This window comes from Micromys minutus (assembly GCF_963924665.1).
Source record: "Micromys minutus genome assembly, chromosome: 15".
Lineage (NCBI taxonomy): Eukaryota > Metazoa > Chordata > Mammalia > Rodentia > Muridae > Micromys > Micromys minutus.
In genome coordinates this window covers 27,947,375-27,968,687 of record NC_137984.1, presented here as the reverse complement: position 1 = coordinate 27,968,687, position 21,313 = coordinate 27,947,375, and the positions used below count along the sequence as shown (strand labels likewise).

Sequence of the window (21,313 nt, the reverse complement as noted above, 5' to 3'; positions counted from 1 at the left end):
GGGACACAGTCCATGATCTACACACACACACACACACACACACACACACACACACACACACACACACGTATGTTTACACGTATGTGTATATGGAACATAAATCAGTCCTCAGCACTGTTACTCTTGCAGTCCCCGTCTTGGTGATGGTGCCTGTAGAAAGTAGTTCCCTGTGGTCCTTGAGTTTTTTTATAATGCAAGGATGACTGTCAAATGGAGAGCCCATGTGAGGACTAAGGCACGCCTTTAAAAGTCCTGTGAAGCATCCTTGTAGTCTGTACTCTGTACGACCCAACACCCACATTACCTGGCTCCCACTCCCATGGAGGCCTTTGCTGTTTTTGATGTGGTGGTTCTTAGCCTCCTGGATGGTGAAAATTTTAAATATGTACCATAAACTAGCAGAAATGACTTCTATTTCACTGCTGTTGAAAAATTAGGGGCAGCTTTAGAATTTGACCCATAAAGTTGAGGTAGAATGGAAGCCATCAAAGAGAAAACTCTGGGTCGGTATTCCTGGCCCATGGATTCCAGTGGTTGAGGTTCTGATCTCTCTGGAAACACTTTCAGAGCACCAGCAGCCATGAAGGAAAGAAGTCCCTGACACGCAAAATGACTTGTGTGTAAAGGCAATATGAGAGGAGAGCAGGTGAGCAACTGTAGGTTTATGTTAAGGCGATACATGATTGGACATGAGTGAGGTAGGTGGGAAAAAATCTGGGAGCGGAAGTGGAGGCAGGAGGCAAAGAGGAAATTCTGGGAACAGGGTAGGGAGATCAAGATGGAGCTCTGGAAGGAGGATCTAGATCCAGGTGGTCTTAATTGGTGATAGGTAGATATGAATATTTTTAAGGGTTTATGTAGGTCATTTTATCTCATATAGAAGGGCAGTTTGTATCTTTGTCCATTGGATGTAATCTTCTTGAGTAGAGGGTTTGTAGATTGAGAATTTAATATATAAATCTGGTTGAAAAGCTACCAGGCTTTGGAGTCATGTTTGTACCGGGCAATGGAGAAATGGAACACACGGGGGCAGTCCCATCCACATGGGACAGAAGCAGCAGGCGCTGTGGAGTGAACTGCACCTGAATTCTTAGAGGTGGCTTGGAGTGCCAAGTGGTGTGGGGACCACATGTGTGTGCTTGGCTCCACATTGGAGTGATGTCCACAGAGACTGCGGGGGCCCAATAAAAGGTTAAACCATCCATTTAATGTTTATTGTAACAGGCAACAGCTGTGAGAAATGAGCTCTCAGACAGACTGTCGCTTTCCCCACTTGAGTTCAAATACAATCTCAGAAAATTGCATCTGTAAGATTCTCGTTAAGTAAGTTCTTCTTTGGAAATTCATGAACTTTTGTGGCAGTGGGACTGATGTATATGAGCTAAGCAACGCAAATAAGCTTTCGAGCATAGAAAGACAACTAAGTTCTGTTCCAGCCACTGCAACCATTCAGTAGTGAAATATTTCAGGTAGCATGTTTAGAATGGTACTAAGCAAAGCAGTAAAACAACAGGAACATGGTAGCTAATCAGAAGATGCTCAATCAACACTCTCTTGGGAGCCACCTTCCTCGTTTGGTGCCTGGAACTGTGAAGCAAGTATTGCTCCTAGGATGGCAATGCAGAAAGGAACCAGGGGACAAAGATGTATACTTTCAGAAGGAGGGAGCCAGACAAAGACCCTGAGGGCTGAGGCAGTAAGATGGATCAGGGCTGGAGAGATGACTTAGGCGTGAGACTTGTTCATTACTCCTTTAGAGTTGTTTGGGCGGGTTGTCACACTCACGTCAGATTAGGCTTGCAGCAGCCTGTAAATCTAGCTCCTGGTGGTTCCTATGCACTCTTCTGGACTTTGCAGGAACTGCACTCATGCACAAGCACACAGAAACACACGTATATACATAAAAACAGTAGGTCTTGGTGAGCAGTGGTAGTGCACACCTTTAATCCCAGTTCTCAGAAGGCAGAGGTTGACAGATGTCTGAGTCCAAGACCAGTTTGGTCTCCTGGGTGAGTTTTAGAACAGCCAGGGCTACACAGAGAAACCCTGTTTCAGAAAACATAGAAACAAACAAAGGTTTGTTTTTTAATTAAAAATAAGAGCGAGCTAGTGAAAACTGTTCTTTTGTCCTAAGCAGAATTCCAGAGGAAATAGAACAGACCCCAGTCTACTTCCTTTTTATTTATTTTATATGATATTTAAAAGATATTTGTGTATGTATGTAAGTTTTCACGAGTGTGTGTGGGGGATGTGGGTGTGGGTGTATATGTAAATGCACATGTGCCTACATATATGTATGGAAACCAGAGGTCAAAGTCACATGTCACCTTCAGCACCTGTATCAGTAACTTGGAACTTGCCTGTTGGAGAAGGCCAGCCATGATCCCAGGGATTCCGCTGTCTGAGGCCCCAGCACTGAGATCACAAGTTTATACTGCCATGCCCAGCCTTTATATATAGATTATGGGGAATAAAATCAGTCTTTATGATTGTCTGGCTACTGCTTTTTTGACTGAACTCTCTCTGCCTTATGGATGTGGGCTTTTGAAAAAGAACATTTTAAAGCCTTTGGCTGTCATAAAGCTGCTTGCACCTTTCAAAGAAGAGTCGCAGCTCCCTCCAGGTGGGCGAAGGCCTCTCCGTCCCTTCCTGCTCTTTCTTATGAATCCCTTTCCTTCGAGCCTCTTTCCTCATGGCTGAGCCCTCTGCATGGAGGGCAGTTAGGAGAAGTAGAATCAGCTCACGGTTGGGTCTCAGGACCTGAAGGAACCCCATAGAAGCTTCTGTAGCCATGAGCAGTCAGGGCAGAAGGCTCATCGCTGTGAGTGGGGAGGCACTGAGCATACAGGACCGTGTACCAATGATGAATGCCATCAGAAAGTGAGGAATCACACATGGGGTTCCTCACACTGTGGCAGGATGGGTTCTCGGGACACACCCCTCTCCCTTTTGTGTTTAGAGTGTCTTAAGATGCGATGTATCTCTCTGCCCCATTCTCATGTGTAGATGAGGGGTTTGGCTGAAATCTACCAGGAAGCTAGAATGTCCACTTGACTCTGATCTTCAGCTACTATTCAAGAGGCCATTACACTGTGACAGACCACGTTACACCCGAAACCATGGGAGTCTGTTCATTGCTTGTCTTTTGAAAATGGGCATACTTTGACATGTGAAAGGTTTGGGTTAGCCCAGGCTTGAAAACATCTGCCAAAACATTACCCCAAATAAGACCCTCTAAGTCATGTATTAAGGCAACCGTTCTCCACCAACCCCAGACAGGACACAAACTCAGGCTCAAAATGATTGCTGGCTCCAGCCTTATGCTCATTTTTCTATCTAGAGGCCGAAATTACCACTTATAAGATTGCTTTGGAATAAAATACAGACAATAAAATGATCTCAAAGCCTCCCCTGCCAGGATTTGTGGTCATCTGTGTCCTGATGTAACCTCTTCGCCAAACCTTGTCTGGAGCAGGGAAGAGGGCTGCCCACAGGGAAAAAAGCAGAGCCTGAACTTGTCGTACTGAACATGTGTTCCCTTCTTTGTCTAATAACTGTGGCTCAAACCCTTCAGCACACCGGCTCTATCCCAAGCTGGACATGCCTTCCCACAGGACAAAGTTATAGGATATGAAAATTACAGGATAGATATCTTCTAACTGAAAGAAATTTTATCTACCAAGTAGTTACTTTAGGAAACATAATCTTTGTATTTTTTTTTAAAAAGAAAATGAAATAGCTCTCAGCGTTTTTGAAAGCTTATCACAAATGTGCACTTCCTTAGCAACAAGGGAAGCTTTGAACTTGGTGATGAAGAGCGAAAGCTAAAGTCCTGGTGACTTAGTTACATTGACCAAACATCCAAGAAAAAGACTGCCTAAGGGAATAGCTTACTTTTGCTGACAGTATGAGAGCACAGTCCACCATGGAGGGGAGGGCCCACAGTCCACCATGGAGGAGAGGGCCCACAGTCCACCATGGAGGGGAGGGCCCACAGTCCACCATGGAGGGGAGGGCCCACAGTCCACCGTGGGGAGGGCACGATGGCAGGAATCTAAGACTGTTGGTCACACTGTCTCCTTTGTCAGAAAGCAGAGTGGATGGAACATGGGGAGAGGCTATAAAACTTCAAGGCCCATGCCGAGGGTTAGCTCACATGGCAGAGTGCTTACCCAGCAAGCATAAAGCCCTGGGTTCCGTTCTTGTCACTGCCTAATTCAGCCCTGGAGTCACATGACTACAATCCCAATGCCTGAGGGATGAAGAGAAGGCGATCAGACGTTCAACGTCATCTGTGGCTACACAGTAATGTCAATTTTAACCCTGACTATAGGGAACTCTAACAAGCAGCACCAGCACATTAGATCCCACAAGCGATGACCCACTTCCTCTGGTGAACCCCAAACAACACTACTGGTAGGGGTTCACATGTTTAGACATATGAGCCTGTGGGAGATATTTCACAGTACTCAGGAACAGGGTTTGAGTCCTAGTTCCCCTAGCAATAGTCCTGTGTGAGTCTCTCAGTCTCCTGGCTAGGCTAAGAGGCTGTCTGTCCAGCCACTCAAGGTTGAAGGCTGAATGACGTCATTCATGAAAGTCAAAAAGACTCAAAATTACTCTCTAAGACTTTAACTAGAATTAAAGGCAAAGCTCATGTCACCAGAGCATGGCAGGGCCGACAGCGGCACAGCTCAGGACAAAACCAACCTGCACTGACGGGGCGCCTCCTACTGCAGGAGGTGTGTCATCCCAGTGAGAAATCCCGGCAAGGGTGCAGCGGATGAAGGTGACTGATCACCTGACCAGACACCGAGAACCACGGGATGGAAGAAGAGAACCAATTCGTACAAGTTGTCCTCTGATCCCTGTTCATGGCTTGTGGCATATGTGTGACTTCACACAAGCACACAAACATACACACACATACACACTCACATACACACACATACATACGCACTCACATAGACACACATACACAAACATACACAAACACACATACACACACAATACACACATACACACACAAATATACACACATACACAAACACACACATACACACACATACACAAGCACACACACATACACACATATACACAAACACACATGCACACACAATACACACATACACAAATATACACACATACACAAACACACACACACACACACAAATGCAATGAAACTGTTTGGAAGGGAATATAAAGTCCAGCAGAAAGGGGAGTCCACATTAGTCCTAGCTGGTCACCCAGAGGCAGAGGAAATCAGTTAGGAGCCAGTGCCTGAAAGCTAAAGGAAGGATTTCTTTTTTTATTTAAAAACAAATTAATTTTTTTTCTTTTTAAGTAAGTTTTATTCTATAGCATGTATCTAACAATTTAAAACAGAGATGGCTAAACATTTTTTGTGGGAGTCCCTATTTCTAGCACAAATAAGAATTTGGCTTAGTGGTTGTGACTCTTTATACTCTTGATTTAGAGTGTGCAGTCTGTTGGCAGATGCTGGGCGGCCCAGGAATGCTACAGTAATTTCTTATTAACTAGCACTTTGTCACCTAACCTGCTACCACAGGCACACACACACACCAGCATCAGTCTTTGTTTCTGAAGAAACACCATTAGAAAAACAACCCAGCAGACTGAAGAGGCCTCGTGTGTATGGACAACATGTCAGGAAAGTGCCCTCGGCCCCCAGGGACAGACAACACCGTTGGCTACTGCCCATAGCAGCCATTTACTGTAACGCCCCCAGAGTTGTAAGAACCATCATGAAAGGTTAAACAGCTTTTAAAGCTGCAGGTTTTTAAGGTGGTTTAGTGTCTATTTTCAGTGCAGCTCAGTATTAGCAGACACATGAAGTCAACTGGCTGTTTTCTTTGAGTATCAAGTTTCTGGTGATAGCCATGGGAGATGCACCCTCTCATCGCCTGGCTTTCTACCAAAGCAGGGATGTTGACATAGGCAGAGACCCGAGATCGCCTCCAGATACCATTAATTTATGACCCATAGTGCTTTTAAATGTTTGTCTTGATCAGAAGGTTATTATCCTAGCCCTTGAGTTACTCAGCTAAGGTATGAACGAGACAGCTTCAGACAGAGGGTCATGATTTATCCTGCTGCCCCAGACACATTTGAGCTGTCAGCAGCATGTTTCAAGCTGGTTTCATCTCTGAGACTGGCGCGTGCATTAGAGCAAACGTGTTCTCTGCAGCAGTTCTCCGGGCTTCTCTTCTATCCCAGCGAACGGAGAATGTGCTTGAGACTCTCGGTCCTGGGTCCCATCACAGAGACCTAGCAGGATCCCATTTCTGCAAAGGATGGCTACAGAGAAGGAATAAATGGCTCCGGGGTAGGGGGTGTGAAGCTTCATTCCAAAGCTGGGATAAAACCAGGGCTGCCTAGCAACGGGGGTTGAGCACTTCAGGACTCAGAACCACCAGAGGTGGGAGGGATCTGGCTGAGGGCCCATGTTCCTTGGTCAGACCAGGCAGCCTGCTGACACTTCCCTGCATCTGCTTTGTGCTTTACGCTAGTCCTTGTCCAGCCACTAAACCAGACTTGTTGTTAAGGATATGTCTTTGGCAAGGGAGATCTACAAAGAAAGACTCAGCCCTCACGCCCCTGCCCCTGCAGGAGCCTGCAAGACTCAAGTTTTGTCTTGACCATGCCTAAGAAAACTGGCCCTCGGACATCACGTTATCTGGTGGAAACAGGAAGGTGTAGTGAGAGACAGCACTCACGGCCCTTCCACGATGTCACGAACCTCTTACCGTGTGCATCATCTCCCAGGACTACTGGGGAGTGTGTAATCAGAAAACATCAGAGCTCCCTCCTGCTCTAAACACTAGAATTTTAGGAAGCTTCCCAGGTTTTAGACGCAAGTTGAAATGGCCGAGGAAAAGGTTCTCAGGCTGAGGTGACTCATGATGGCCTGGCCTGAGTTCAATCCCCAGGGGCCACGTGCTTCAAGAGGATATGTGTGATAGTACAGAGCTTTTACCTGGTGATGGGAGGTGAGCACAGAAGCATCAGTGGGGCTGGCTGCACAGCCTTGTCTGCTCTGCATTGGGAATTCTACGCGGGGACTGGGTAGAAAGGTAGGTAGAGGAGAGAGAGAGAGACAGAGAGACAGAGAGACAGAGAGACAGAGAGATACAGACAGACAGACAGACAGAGAGACAGAGACAGACAGACAGACAGACAGACAGATAGATAGAAGATAGGCAGATTAGACAGATAGATAGATAGATAGATAGATACATACATACATACATACATACATAGAAGATAGGCAGATAGATAAACAATAGATAGATAGATAGATAGATAGATAGATAGATAGATAGATAGATAGATAGAAGAAAACCTTTGGATTTTTCCTGTTTGGGGGGGGGATTGTTTCGTTTTGAGACAGGGTCTTTTTGCATAGCCCTGCATAGTCCTAGGACTCACTATGTAGAACAGGTTGGCCCTGAACTCTGCTTGCATGCTGGGATTAAGAGTGTTCACCACAATGCCTGGCTTGACCTAAACATTTTATTTAAACAGTAGTATTGATACATTCAATCTTGGACATACCTTCTTACTTGAGAAAGCCCTTTACCTTCTTACTCAGTCTGAAGTACTAATAACAAGGTTCAAATTCTAAAGCATTTTTTTTTCTCCCTAAGCATCTATGGATTATATTTACGTGCTATCAGGAAATGTTTAGTTCATCAAAATTACAGAGACTAGGGCTCAAAGCCACTTGTATCTATTGCTGACAAGTAGCCAGGACAAATATGACGGCTAATATTGACAGAAACTTGACAAGGTCTAGAATCCCCTAAGATTTCTGGGTGTATCTAGGGAATTTACTAGATTAGCTCAATTAACATGAGATACTTGCTCTAAAGGAAGGCAGCACCATTCCATGTCCAGGGACCCTAGGCTGAGTTAAAACAAGGGAAACAAGTGGGCTGGGCATTGGTGTTCATGACAGCTTCCTAACTGCAGATATAACCCAGCTAGCCATCACATTCTGCTGTGCTCTACCCGCTGTGATGGATTATACCATCAGTCTCTGAGATACAGCAACCCCTCCTCCTTAGCTGCTTCTGTAATGGATCCTGTCACAACAACAAGAACAGGAAGGAATATCACGAGTCATATGATCTATTGAGCATGCACAGCTGTAATAATTTCACCAGGCATTATGAAGAAGAGATGAGATGCTGATAGCTACCATTAAGATGTCATTCAATATAAAATCCCCACATATGCTATGAAAAAAAGATGGAAAATCATTTCATTTCCAAATATGCATAAATGTGATATTTTTCACTGCATGCATTCAGAGACTTTAATAGTGAGGTGTAATCATTTTGTTCGCTTTGCGACTTTTACATAGAGCTCAAATTAGCCACAAAAACAAACAAACAGGAAATAAAAAAATTATTACTCCTACAGACCAAAACAATTCAATTAGAGTCTCTTTAAACCACACTGTGTGCATTCAGAGTGGTGTGGACACAGACAAGTAAAGTTTGTTCAACCTATGGGGAGTCTAGCCACAATCACACCATGAAGGTGAACTGCTAATGCACACAAATACAGAAAGACCTCTAAGTGAGTTAGAGACACAAATATTTGGAGATAAAACTAAAATAAAATAAAATAAAATAAAATAACCCAGAACATTAGGACAGCAAGATAATTTGGTAAGCATGTGAGCCCCACACACACACATAAACAGACATACACACATGCGCTCATGCACTCACACACATGCATGTACACGCATATACAAACCTAATAAAATAACATTTTAAATAAAATAAAATTCTTAGAAGAAAATAGTTATAAAATGCTGTGAGTAATAGCGCTCGCTCCCAAGTCCGACAACCTGAGTCCAATCCCTGGAACCTACTTGGTGAAAGGAGAGAATTACCTGTCAGAAGCTTTCCTCTGAGCTCCACAACACACACACACACACACACACACACACACACACACACACACGTATTGTTATTATTGAAATAAACATAACAAAATGGGTCAAGCAATAGTTACTCTGTGAATACGCTAAGCTGCTGAACTGTTGGTTTTTTGGATGGGGTACATACTCTATGAGTATGATCAGAATAAAACTGTTCTAACCACCAGACTGAGCACCGGGTCCCCAATGGAGGAGCTAGAGTAAGGACTGAAGAAGCTGAAGGGGTTTGTAACCTCAAAAAGAACAACATTTTCAGCCAACCAAACCCTCCACAATTCCCAGGGACTAAACCACCAACCAATGAGCACACATGGAGAGACCCATGGCTCCAGCTGCACATGCAGCAGAGGATAACGTAGTCCGGCATCAATAGGAAAAGAAGCCCTTGGTCCTGTGAAGGCTCATTTCCCCTGTGTAGGAGAATGCCAGGGTGTTGAGGTGGGAGTGGGTGGGTAGGAGTGGGAGCATCTTTATAGAAGCTGGGGGAGGGGGATGGGAGAGGAGGGAACCAGGAAAGGGAATAACATTTGAAATGTAAATATATGAACTATCCAATAAAAAAAAAAGACAAAAAAGAAAAAAGAAAAAAGAAAAAGAAGAAAACGTTGAGAAATAAGTCTGTGAGCCAAAGAAATGTGGCATATGGAAACAAGGCTTTAAATATAACTCTGTTGCGAAGTTTTCTGTCTGCTTTGCCGCGATGATCCAAGCATAGTTCACTACCTGCCATTAAATAAATCAGACACAAACTGCGTGTGGGAAACGGGCAGGCCAGGGAGCTGACTGTACCGTGGAAAACTCCACAATCTCACCAAGGGGGACTGGAAATTTCTCTGACCTGACTCACAAGACAACCAGGACAAGTCCACTTCCAACAGCAGCTTTTGGGAGCCACCTCCATAGCCAAACCAGAGCAGATGCATCAGCTTAGCTCAAAGGCCAACCCTACCTGTGGGCTTTCAGGATTCTCTGGGCAATAGCGTCGCCCACCTTGTTGAACACGACTTTATCATCAGCACAGCTTATGAAAAACTGGTTCTGTGAAAAGAAAACAGGGTACTTACATAAGGCCTTGTTCTTGCTGGTGGAAGCCCTACAGCATATGGAGACTGAGGGAACAAACACTATATTGACTATTTACAAATGGCTTGGCATGGGTGTGTGTGGGCCACTGAACTTTTCAAGGAAACTAAAGTGGCTCAGAATATGGGAAGTGCTGTTTGGGCTCCAGGTCTCATGTGCTTATCATATCGCTCTCAAGGGGAGGGTTGTGTGACTTTCCTAACACAGATGTTGAAACAATACTCTTAGAAGGCTGACATTTCCCAATCCAGGTTTTCTTCTGATTCTTAACACTGTACACATGCTTATGATTAAGAAGTCTGCACCTGGCCAGGGTTCTGTCCATCCTGCCCAGGTTCTCTGAAGTGTTTCCTAGTGCCCACTGTCACCTTGGCATCCTTCTTTGGGTCTCTCCTGTCTCTGAACTTTTATTTTAAGCAATTTCAGATCTCTTCCAAAGTCCCCGCCCTCTGTGGAGTGTATTTCTATGCATGGTGTGGGCACACGCATGCTTGTGGAGGTTCCAGCTGAGCTCAGCTGTCTCCCTTCATCTCTCTCTGTCATATCAGCTGAGGCAAGGGCTCCCGGCTGAATCCAGACCTGCCCACAGGATGAGTCTAGCTAGCCAGTGTCTCCGGGATTTCCTGTTTCCACTTCCCAAGTGTCAGCAGGCTGCTGAGCTCACCTAGCATAATATGGCTGCTAGATCCAGACTCTCATCCTTCAGGCTTATACAGAGATGACTTTCCCAGGGAGTCATCCCCCAGCCCTCATGTCTCTTCTGAATATACATAAGTAAACTAATTAAATAGAGAGAAAAAAATGTTTTCACGTTAAGGACTCCTGTAATTCATAGATCTATAAAACAGTCTTCGACACTACTGTTAGAAAATGGCCATGCTATTATCCCAATGGTACAAAAGGTTTTGTTGCTGCATAAGGGAATGTCGAAAATAAGAAATAAATATTCTGAATACTGCCTATTGAAACAGAATCCAGACTGTTGCAGTACAGCTGTAACTTCTAACAGAATACTTCTTCCAGTAGTAATGTTTTCTAATTGCCTCAAGGAATAACGTGAAGTTAATTTGCGTTCGTTGACAGCCATACCCTGCGTATGAGTGCATCAGTCTTCATGTAGCAGGGCACAGATGGGCACAGTGTCTACAGAGGACAGCATGCAGGAAGGTAAAGGCAGAGCCTCATTTGAGAATGTGATGTGAGCAAATGCTACAAGAAGGTTAACATGCATCAGCAGGTGAGCATGCATCAGCGGGTTAGCATGCATCAGCGGGTTAGCATGCATCAGCAGGTTAACATGCATCAGCAGGTGAGCATGCATCAGCGGGTTAGCATGCATCAGCGGGTTAGTATGCATCAGCAGGTTAGTATGCATCAGCGGGCTAGCATGCATCAGCAGGTTAGTATGCATCAGCGGGTTAGTATGCATCAGCGGGTTAGTATGCATCAGCAGGTTAGCATGCATCAGCAGGTTAGTATGCATCAGCAGGTTAGTATGCATCAGCGGGCTAGCATGCATCAGCAGGTTAGCATGCATCAGCGGGTTAGTATGCATCAGCAGGTTAGCATGCATCAGCAGGTTAGTATGCATCAGCAGGTTAGTATGCATCAGCGGGCTAGCATGCATCAGCAGGTTAGCATGCATCAGCGGGTAGGCATGCATCAGCGGGTGAGCATGCATCAGCGGGTGAGCATGCATCAGCAGTTGAGCATGCATCAGCAGGTTAGTATGCATCAGCAGGTTAGTATGCATCAGCGGGTTAGTATGCATCAGCGGGTTAGCATGCATGAGTGGGTTAGCATGCATCAGCGGGTTAGTATGCATCAGCAGGTTAGTATGCATCAGCAGGTTAGCATGCATGAGTGGGTTAGCATGCATCAGCGGGTTAGTATGCATCAGCAGGTTAGTATGCATCAGCAGGTTAGCATGCATGAGTGGGTTAGCATGCATCAGCGGGTTAGTATGCATCAGCAGGTTAGTATGCATCAGCAGGTTAGCATGCATCAGCAGGTTAGCATGCATCAGCAGGTTAGCATGCATCAGCGGGTTAGTATGCATCAGCAGGTTAGCATGCATCAGCAGGTTAGCATGCATCAGCAGATTAGCATGCATCAGCAGATTAGCATGCATCAGCAGGTTAGCATGCATCAGCAGGTTAGCATGCATCAGCAGGTTAGCATGCATCAGCAGGTTAGTGTGCATCAGCAGGTTAGTGTGCATCAGCAGGTTAGCATGCATCAGCAGGTTAGCATGCATCAGCGGGTTAGCATGCATCAGCAGGTTAGCATGCAATCAGCAGGTTATCATGCATCAGCGGGCTAGCGTGCATCAGCAGGTTAGCATGCATCAGCAGGTTAGTGTGCATCAGCGGGTTAGCATGCATCAGCGGGTGAGCATGCATCAGCAGGTGAGCATGCATCAGCGGGTTAGTATGCATCAGCGGGTTAGTATGTATCAGCGGGCTAGCATGCATCAGCAGGTTAGCATGCATCAGCGGGTTAGCATGCATCAGCAGGTTAGTATGCATCAGCGGGTGAGCATGCATCAGCAGGTTAGTATGCATCAGCAGGTTAGTATGCATCAGTGGGCTAGCATGCATCAGCAGGTTAGCATGCATCAGCGGGTTAGCATGCATCAGCAGGTTAGTATGCAACAGCAGGTTAGCATGCATCAGTGGATTAGCATGCATCAGCGGGTTAGCATGCATCAGCAGGTTAGTATGCAACAGCAGGTTAGCATGCATCAGCGGGTTAGTATGCATCAGCGGGTTAGCATGCATCAGCGGGTTAGCATGCATCAGCAGGTTAGCATGCATCAGCGGGTTAGCATGCATCAGCAGGTTAGTATGCAACAGCAGGTTAGCATGCATTGGCAGCTGTTAGAACAGCCTGACAAACTGTCACATACCCTTCCTTCCTTCCTTTCTTCCTTCCTTTTTGCTTTCTGATTAAGTAAATGATGACTGTTTACCCCGATGAACATCACCCAGAAAAATGTCCACAACCACGTATGCCTACATGGCATTGCTGACCTTATTCAATACTATGCTAGCCTGAGAAGAAAAAGTAGTCACGATAGTGAACTGAATGGAACGTAGAATCGCCATGGAAACAAATCCATGGGCTTGTTGGAGTATGTATCTAGATGAGATCAATTGAAGTGGGGGGGGTGCCCTAAATGTGTACAGCACCATTGTGCACACTGGGGTCGCAGGCTGATGAAACAGGAGGAGAGTTGAGCGCCTGTACCCATTACCCTGCTTCCCGACCGTGTACACGATGTGACCAGTCACCACTTGCTCCTGCTGGCTTGGTGTCCCTGCCATGGTGGACTATATATACTCTTCAGAACTGTGAGCCAGAAACAAACCCTTTCTGACCTAATTGTCTTTGTCAGTTATTTTACCACAGCAGCAACAAGAGTAACGAATGTTGATGCTTTTTAAAAATATGAAACAAAATGACTGGAGGAGGCAACTCACAGCATCCTTCCCACAGTTAAGGATAAGGAACGTCTTACTAACTCCAGAGCAGACTTAGCTGATGATCCCTCTCATGCCTCTTGTCTGCCCAGCAGCCTGCAATGTTTTTACAGAGCTTTCTCTCTCTGGGTCTGAGAACTAAGTGAGGCACAGTTGTTTGCTGAGGATCCTTAATCTCAACTCTCACTCTAAGGAAGGGAAGAGGCGCAGGGTTCCATCCAGGGCAGGGCAAACAGGGCTCAAACGTTTTTTCCAACAATTAACTTTTGGCTGAACACTCTATTTTTATTCCGTGTGAAAATGAAAACCAGGATGAAGGAGGGAGGTTTGTGTTGTTTGCGTGTCCCCCATTATTGGGAGTTTTTTTTTTTTTTTCCATGATCCAAGGGCTTTTTACTATTTCTGTATCTACTTTGAAGTTCAGTTAAAGTTGTTCCCACACTAAACTTGATGTTCCTAGATTTTCTCATGGACTCTTAACAGTCTGGAGCCTGAAAACACTTTATCGTGAGTAGCACCTCTCAGCTCTGACATCCCCAAGTTTCCCGTTCCCACGTCCTTTCCCATCCAAGATCCAACAGCAGGGGTACCTTGTCTATTGTATGAGCATCTCACTGAGCATGTGTGCAAGGATGCATACCCCTGAAACAGCGCATGCCTCGTGATAGACAGCCCAACCATAGCCCAGTGGAGACTCCCACATCCAAGCTAGGTTTCAAAAGAAGAAAAAAAAATGTACTTAAGCTGGTCATATGTTAGTGCAAGGGTTTGGGAGACTCCACTAGTCTTGAGGTAAATGGTACAAAATGAATTCAGGCATGCTGGAAGATCACCTCAATTAGTACTTCTCTGGAATCCGTCCTAACTCAATTCACACTTATTAACACAGAACCTGGAACTGGAGCCCTTACAGTCTTATATGATACTTGGTGTTCTGATTAGTGTTTTGACAACTTAATGCAGACTAACGTTCTCTGGAAAGAGAACCGCATATTGAAAAATGCCTCTGTTAGATTGCCCACCAGCAAGTGAATTCATGGAAAATTTTCTTGATTCGTGATTGCTATGGAAGGGTTCAGCCCACTGGGGGCATTCCCACATTGCACTCCTGTGAGCGTGGTCCTGAGTGGTGTGAGAAAGCACACTGAGCCAGTCGTGGGAAGTAAGCCAGGAAGCAGCGTTCTTCCATGGGCTCTACTTCAGTTCCTGCCTCCTGGTCCCTGCCCTGAATTCCCTCAATGAGAAACTGCAATATGGAAATCTAAGCCAAATAAGTCTTCCCTTCCCCCAAAGTACTTTGGGTTACAGTATTTATCATAGCACTGGGAACTAAGACCCCTGGGAAGGCAGGTTCCTCAGCAATTGCCCAACTGACATACTTACTTCAATATAGATGTAGTGCTTGCTGTTCTCTATTACGTAGGTGTAGGCAGCGTGGATAGATTCCTCATGGTGCTTTATACCAGCAGACCAATCGGCAGCAGAACGGAGCAACTACAAGACAGCAATCGGCAACGAGTATGCGTCAGACAACAGGGATGACACGTTTGTACCGATGCAATGAAGTCACCCCTTCTAAACCAGGGACTGCAGAGGTTTGAGTCCCATGTGGTCCAAAGGGGAGTTAGAGCACATCTAGAACACACCCTTGTGATGACTGATCTTAGCTTTTCGCGTCTGGGAAGAATGAACTTCAGCTGAAGAACTGCCTCCATCAAATTGCCCTGCTGAGCGTTTTTTGTGATTTGATACAGGAGGGCCCCGCTGATGGTAGGCAGTACCACACCTAGGTCAGTGGGTCTGAGCTGTATTAAAAAGGCATGAATGTAAGCCAGGAAGTAAGCAATGTTTCCCGCAGTTCCTGCTTCAGTTCTTGTTTGGGCTTCCCTGGTTGATGGGCAGATTCCCCCTTTTCCCCAAGATGTTTTTAGCCGTGGCATTTATCATGGCAATGGAAGAGCCAACTAAAACAGCCATCTTCCATCCAGCTTTGATTTCATTTGAAACACAAAGACGTGTGGTCCCTACAATGGATATTTCAAAGATTTGTTTAGGTCACCACGATTCACATGATGTCCTCTTTCCCTATGACAGTCCTTCAACTGCACATGATTGCAGATCAAGACCCCTGATGCAGGGCAGAGATTAATGACCGTGAAGTGCGTATCAACAAGCCTCAGGCCTAATCAACAGGATGTGGCTGTTTACTAATGACGCCAACGTCACAGTATACGTTAGAGCGATGGCCGATCATATAAGAGATGATGCAAAGCAGACTGTGGCTGTGTACGGCAGGGTGGGCACGGGGACACAGGGACACTGAGGCGTCTCACAGCCTTCTCAACAATGAATGACCGTCCCTGGGCACTCCTTCAGTGTTTCAACGGTTGTAGTAAGACTTTTACATATAGTAAGCTCTTAGTGCATACACACGGCTTTATTTCAAGTTTATCAGGTAAATACACGGACATGTGTGAAGTGGAGAAATGTAACCATGAACAAATTAAAATGATCCAGGAAATAACAGGATCTCCAAGGAGGCGCGCTATTAGTCAGCAGACAGAAATGAAGATGAAACAACAGTTTCAACCCTAGGTCTGTTGAAACTCCCAGTAGATGTTAATGCCAAGTATTGTGACCCTGAGAGTACAGACACAGTGCAAAGGTCCTTAGAGAACACGTTTCCACTCCAGGCTGCAGCTCCGGAGATAAGCTGGCAGCATGCAGTGGGAAGCCAGGCCCCACAGCTCCAGGTGTGGCATTAGCACCATCACCTTGACCATTTCAATGCCAAAGAGACTCATTCCCTCAGCGGAACAACTGAGCAAGAAAGAGTGCCTCTGCCGAGTTACACGCTTGAATTTATAAGCAACTGTAACGGGGGCATCCCAGCCTTCCCGAGATCCAGAAGCTTACACCTTCTTCCTCCCAGACTTGCTCTGATTCAAACACTCAATAAACTCATGCGTGAAAAATAAAATTCGTAGCAGCAGATGTCATAGCAAATGTCACCTTGAATGTCATATCCTGTGCCTTCCAAGCTATAATGAAAAGGAATTCTTGGGGCAGGCACACCAATAGACAGCTCTGAGGTTGATAATTCACATCTGCAGGGAGGCCAGATATCTGTCATTTACCATGAAGGACAGGTAACTAAAGGCATTTCAATGTTTAAGGTTGAGCTGTATAACCAGAAAGCACCCCCTTTGTATGGGACAGGCCATATGTCAAAGTGGAGGGTCTCAAAATTCTTACAACACTTAAAAATAGGAGGTTGCCCAACTCCTAGATGCTTAATGTCATGTGAAACAATTCTGAGTCCAATTTCATAGCTTACCCTCACAGTGGAAAAGTCACTTAGTTCAAAACAGTAATTATCTGGGACAAACTTGAAAGTTGAATTTTAAGCAAGAGAGGAGGGAAATACTACTCTGGGATGATTAGACATTTACTCTTCTAGTTCGTTAGAACCTGCCTGTCGCCACAAGAGTAGCTGAAAGTAATGAATTTCGACTCAGCCTGTACTTCTGCCTTTGGCACCCTGAATTTGTAGAAAATCACCCTAATGGCTTTCCATCTTTGATAGTCCAGAAAGTTCTATCAGTAGCCAAGAACATCAAACACCCGTTGAATGATTTCTGTTATTAGATTTCAGTTTAAGAATCACTCTTCTCGGGCCCTTAATTGATGCCCCAGTGTAGGAGAATGCCAGGGCGGGAGGAAGTGGGTGGGTGGGGGAGCACCCTCATAGACGAAGGGGGGGAGTGGAGGGATAGGGGGTTTCCAGAGGGGAAACCAGGAAAGGAAAAACATTTGAAATGTAAATAAAGAAAATATCCAGTTTAAACAAAAACAAACCACTCTCCTCTCTTTGTGGGATTGACCTCGCCAGCTTGTCTGATGCTTCTAGTTTTGAAACTCTAACCCACTCTTACCAGACCTCACATTTGAATACACACCTTGAAAATATACGAAACATGGTATAGATCTGATTTGATGGTTTAGGGTCAAAATCATAACTGGAACTAGAAATTTTCCCCTGTACAGTGTCCTATTTACACTTAAAATAGCCCTCTCGTTAGCCACAATTCTTCTCCTCTCATAAGATGGGCCTAAGATGAATCCATAAAGAACAGGAATGTCTTCTTCAGGAAAACCTTTAGGACATTCCTAGCATCTGTCCCAAGTTTCTATTTCCTTTCTCACCAGAATGCTTCTAGTCCCTATAAATTCAGTATGTATATGAGTGTGTTTTATGTATGTATGTATGTGTATATGTATATGTGTGTATGTGTATATGTATACATATGTGTGTACATGTGTAAATGCATGCATACATATGTATGTACATATATGGTCCCAAAGGATGTGTCAGATGGAGCCCCGGGTCTCTGTCTACAGTCAGCCTGGGATGCACTGTCAGCATTTACAGCCTCAGAGCTGAAGTCAGATTGCAAGGAATCAAGACTCCTTCTCACCCCTGACTCACTTGGGTTGTTTGTTTGGCTGTTGGAAACAAGGTCTAACTCTCTAGCCAAGGCTGGTCTTGCACTGGTGACTGTCCTCCTGTCTCAACCTCTCCCATGCTAAGAGGAGCAAGCACTCCCACATCTGTATCATTTCCTCCTGTTTTAACTACCAAACTTGAGTTCCGTTATCTTCAAAGGCAGGGACTGGATAGAACTACTCACAAGCTGTAAATGAGGAACCTACAAAAATCCAACCATGCGCTGAACAAGGAGCTGACAAAGACCTGTGTTCACACATGTTGATCCATGGAGACCTGCATGTGGAAAGAACAGCTTGATGAGCAAACACAGCTGCTTCCTCATGCCGGTCTCTCCCAGTCAACTGGCCCGTAGCTGTGACCATGATATCCCAAAGGATTGGTGAGAGGAAGAGAGTCTGCACTGGTTTGTGCTTTCAGAGGTTTTATCCATAGCATATCGGTCCATTGTGTGTGGGCCATGGTGCGGCAGAGTAGGGAGCAGGAGTCTGTGGAAAAGCACAGTTGCTCACCTCATGGTGGCCAGAAAGCAGACACAGAGAAAGGCTTAAGGACCATCAAGGCAAAGGACCATCCTTGATAACTGCTTCCTCTAATGGGAATCTGACACCCAGTTTCCAGTCCCTCTTTAGATAGCGCTGGAGACCAAGCATCAATGCTATATTCAGACTGTCACAACCTCCTTCCTGCTTTGTTCCCACCCCACCCCCACACGTCTGAGATACAACATGATTTCCTGTTCTCTAAATGCATCCACTGTGTGTCATTTGGACATTTAGCCCAACTGTGGAAACAGCGTTCCAGGAGTACAATTTAGATGACATTTACTTTCCTTTTTTTTTCTTTTTCCCTCTTTCACTGCCCCCTCCCTTTTGTCCCCATCTTTGTAGGAATGTCAGCATAATTGAGTGAGAGATGGTTTCAGTGATAAACGGACCCATTTAATAGCATCAGTTGGTGCTGATATGCATTGGGTATTTTCATTGATCTTAAAGATGGCAAGCATCCCCTGTCTTAGTGTATCTCAAGCAACAACGGAAGTGACTAGAACCTAGTCTGTTCTTAGACACCTAGATCTTTTCTATCCCCCGTGAGCAGGCAGCTGCAGCATGCCTGCCTGCTTCTTCCCATGTGTGTGTGCCTTTCCCTGCCCAGTCTTCTCTGAGTGTCCAGGAAGGCTTCTAGACTCTCAGCACTAAAGAGAAGCACACAAAACTGTGAAGAAGCTTCTGGGGTCCAGTTCTCACGTCTGGGTGACTTTCTCAGCAGTGGCTGTTGTGTGCGGTTCCCTTCTCTTCAGCCATGCCATCCGTCTGTGAAAGGGTGGGAAATGTTTTCATCTTAATAAATACTTGGGTCGCTTTCTGCAGATGAAGAAAGGCATGGATTTTCCTCGTTGCTTACTTTACCATGTCAAATATTCTTTTTCTTGATTTCAAAAACAAAAATATATATATATGATATAAGGATTTTTACCTAGAACCCTTCTAGTGACGTAATTCAGGAAAATGTCAACTTCTTTGTTGCAAACTTTTGAAAGACCAGAGCAGTGGTTCTCAGTGTGCAGGTTGTAACCCCTCTGGGTGTATGTGGGGGTGGGGCAGGGGAAATTGACCCTTTTACAGGGATCCATACCTGATATTCTGCATATCAGATATTTACATTAAAATCATAACCATAGCAAAATTACACTCACGAAGGAGCAGCGAAAATGATCTTGTGGTTGGCGGCCACCACAACTTGAACTGCAAGTTGCAGCGTCCGGAAGGTTAGGGCCACTCGCCGCACTAACGGAAGCATCAATGCGGCGACCCCGATAAACACAGAGGAGCGTGTTCCAGTGGCCGATCTTGGTTTGCTTTCTGTTTCCTGTACCGCAAGTGGATTCGAACTCATTACGTGGAAAAGGCTGACTTTGAACTTCTGTTCCTTCTGCTTCTACTTCCTCAGTGCTAGGATCACAACGACCCACCCTGCTTTGCTCGCTTAATGGGTGAAGAATTTCCTATTTGCAGATAGTATGTTTCGATCAAGTCCACCCCTTCTTCCCCTCCCTCTAGTTCCTCCCTAGCCACACTTCCCTCCCAATTTCATGTGGGTGTTTTTAGTTTCTGCTTTGCTTTTTGCGTCCATTTGAGACCGCTTAGTCCACTTAGCATTGCCAGTCTATTCGTGGGTGAGAGCCATATCCTGGAGTGTGGGGTGCTCAGTCTGAAACCGAACATCTGTGTCTTTTGCACACCAAAGAGCAGTTGCATATGTGACCAAGGACAGACAAGGTCCTACGTGGAAAGGAGGAGGGACTCACAAAGCTAAGGTGATATTAGCAGTTGACAGCTCCTGGGAGAGAAAAAGTCAGTTTTCTTTAGGGATCATGCCCAGGCCTTAATGAGTGCTAAGAACTACCCAGAGCCCCACGGTCTTTTCAGTGCTTTGCATGGATTAGCTTTTCTACCCATCACTGTTGATCACTGGCCCTGTGGAATGGGCGGACAGTACTATCAGCCCTGATTTAGAAAAGAAGAAAATGTGTACAGAGAGGTAAATCAGTTTCCCCAAGGTTGACAGCTAGAAAGCTGCAGGGCTTGACCTGAGAACCCATCTCTTCGTAGTTGATAGCATATTACAAGCAAGCATAGGCCTCTCTGCTATATTATACAAACTGTGCTCTAACACCTCGGTTAAGGGTGCTGAGACCATAACTCAGTCAGTAATGATTACCTGCTGAATAGAGACCTGGGCTCTGTCCCAGAACCATATAAACTGGGAGTAACGGCACATCCCTGAAATCTCAGCACTCTGAAGGTGGAGGGAGAAGCAGGGAATCAAAGTCATGTTGGCTACTTTCTATGGCAGACAAGAGGGTGGAAGTTTTGGAAACATAACGCTGAATTCTTGGAAGATGAAATAGTGAATACAAAGGCCAAGCATCTGCTTCCTTATCCCCTTCTGGGTCACCTGGAAAATGAGAGATGCTAGCGCTCTTGTCTCTTCCCATGTCCAAGGACCTGGGTTCAAACCCCAGTGTTTCATAGAAAGAGACAAGCAAAGAGAAAACTCAGAACTGGCCTGGATTTTGGCCTTTGCGCGCTGTACAGCCACGATCTAGAAAAAGATCTAGAGGTGACTGTTTAGAGCAAATGAACAAGACATGTGGAGTAGCGCAGGTTAGAACAGAAGGACAGAAATGAAGCGAAGGGGGATTTTTGAAGTATCTGCTTGTCTAGACTGTCTTCTCCTCAGAACTACAGTTATACCAGCTGAAAA

General features: G+C 45.3%; 1 protein-coding gene across 2 annotated transcripts in view; it reads right to left on the bottom strand.

The window, feature by feature from the left end:
• Positions 1-21,313, bottom strand: part of PLD1 (phospholipase D1) — a 146,629-nt gene that overhangs the window by 36,461 nt on the left and 88,855 nt on the right. For both annotated transcript variants that reach the window (XM_080929213.1, XM_080929214.1), the window contains 2 exons: positions 14,923-15,033; positions 9,924-10,012 (listed from right to left, as the gene is read on the bottom strand). In XM_080929213.1, the coding sequence (XP_080785339.1) occupies positions 9,924-10,012; positions 14,923-15,033 (200 nt within the window). The remainder of the gene's footprint in view (positions 1-9,923; positions 10,013-14,922; positions 15,034-21,313) is intronic.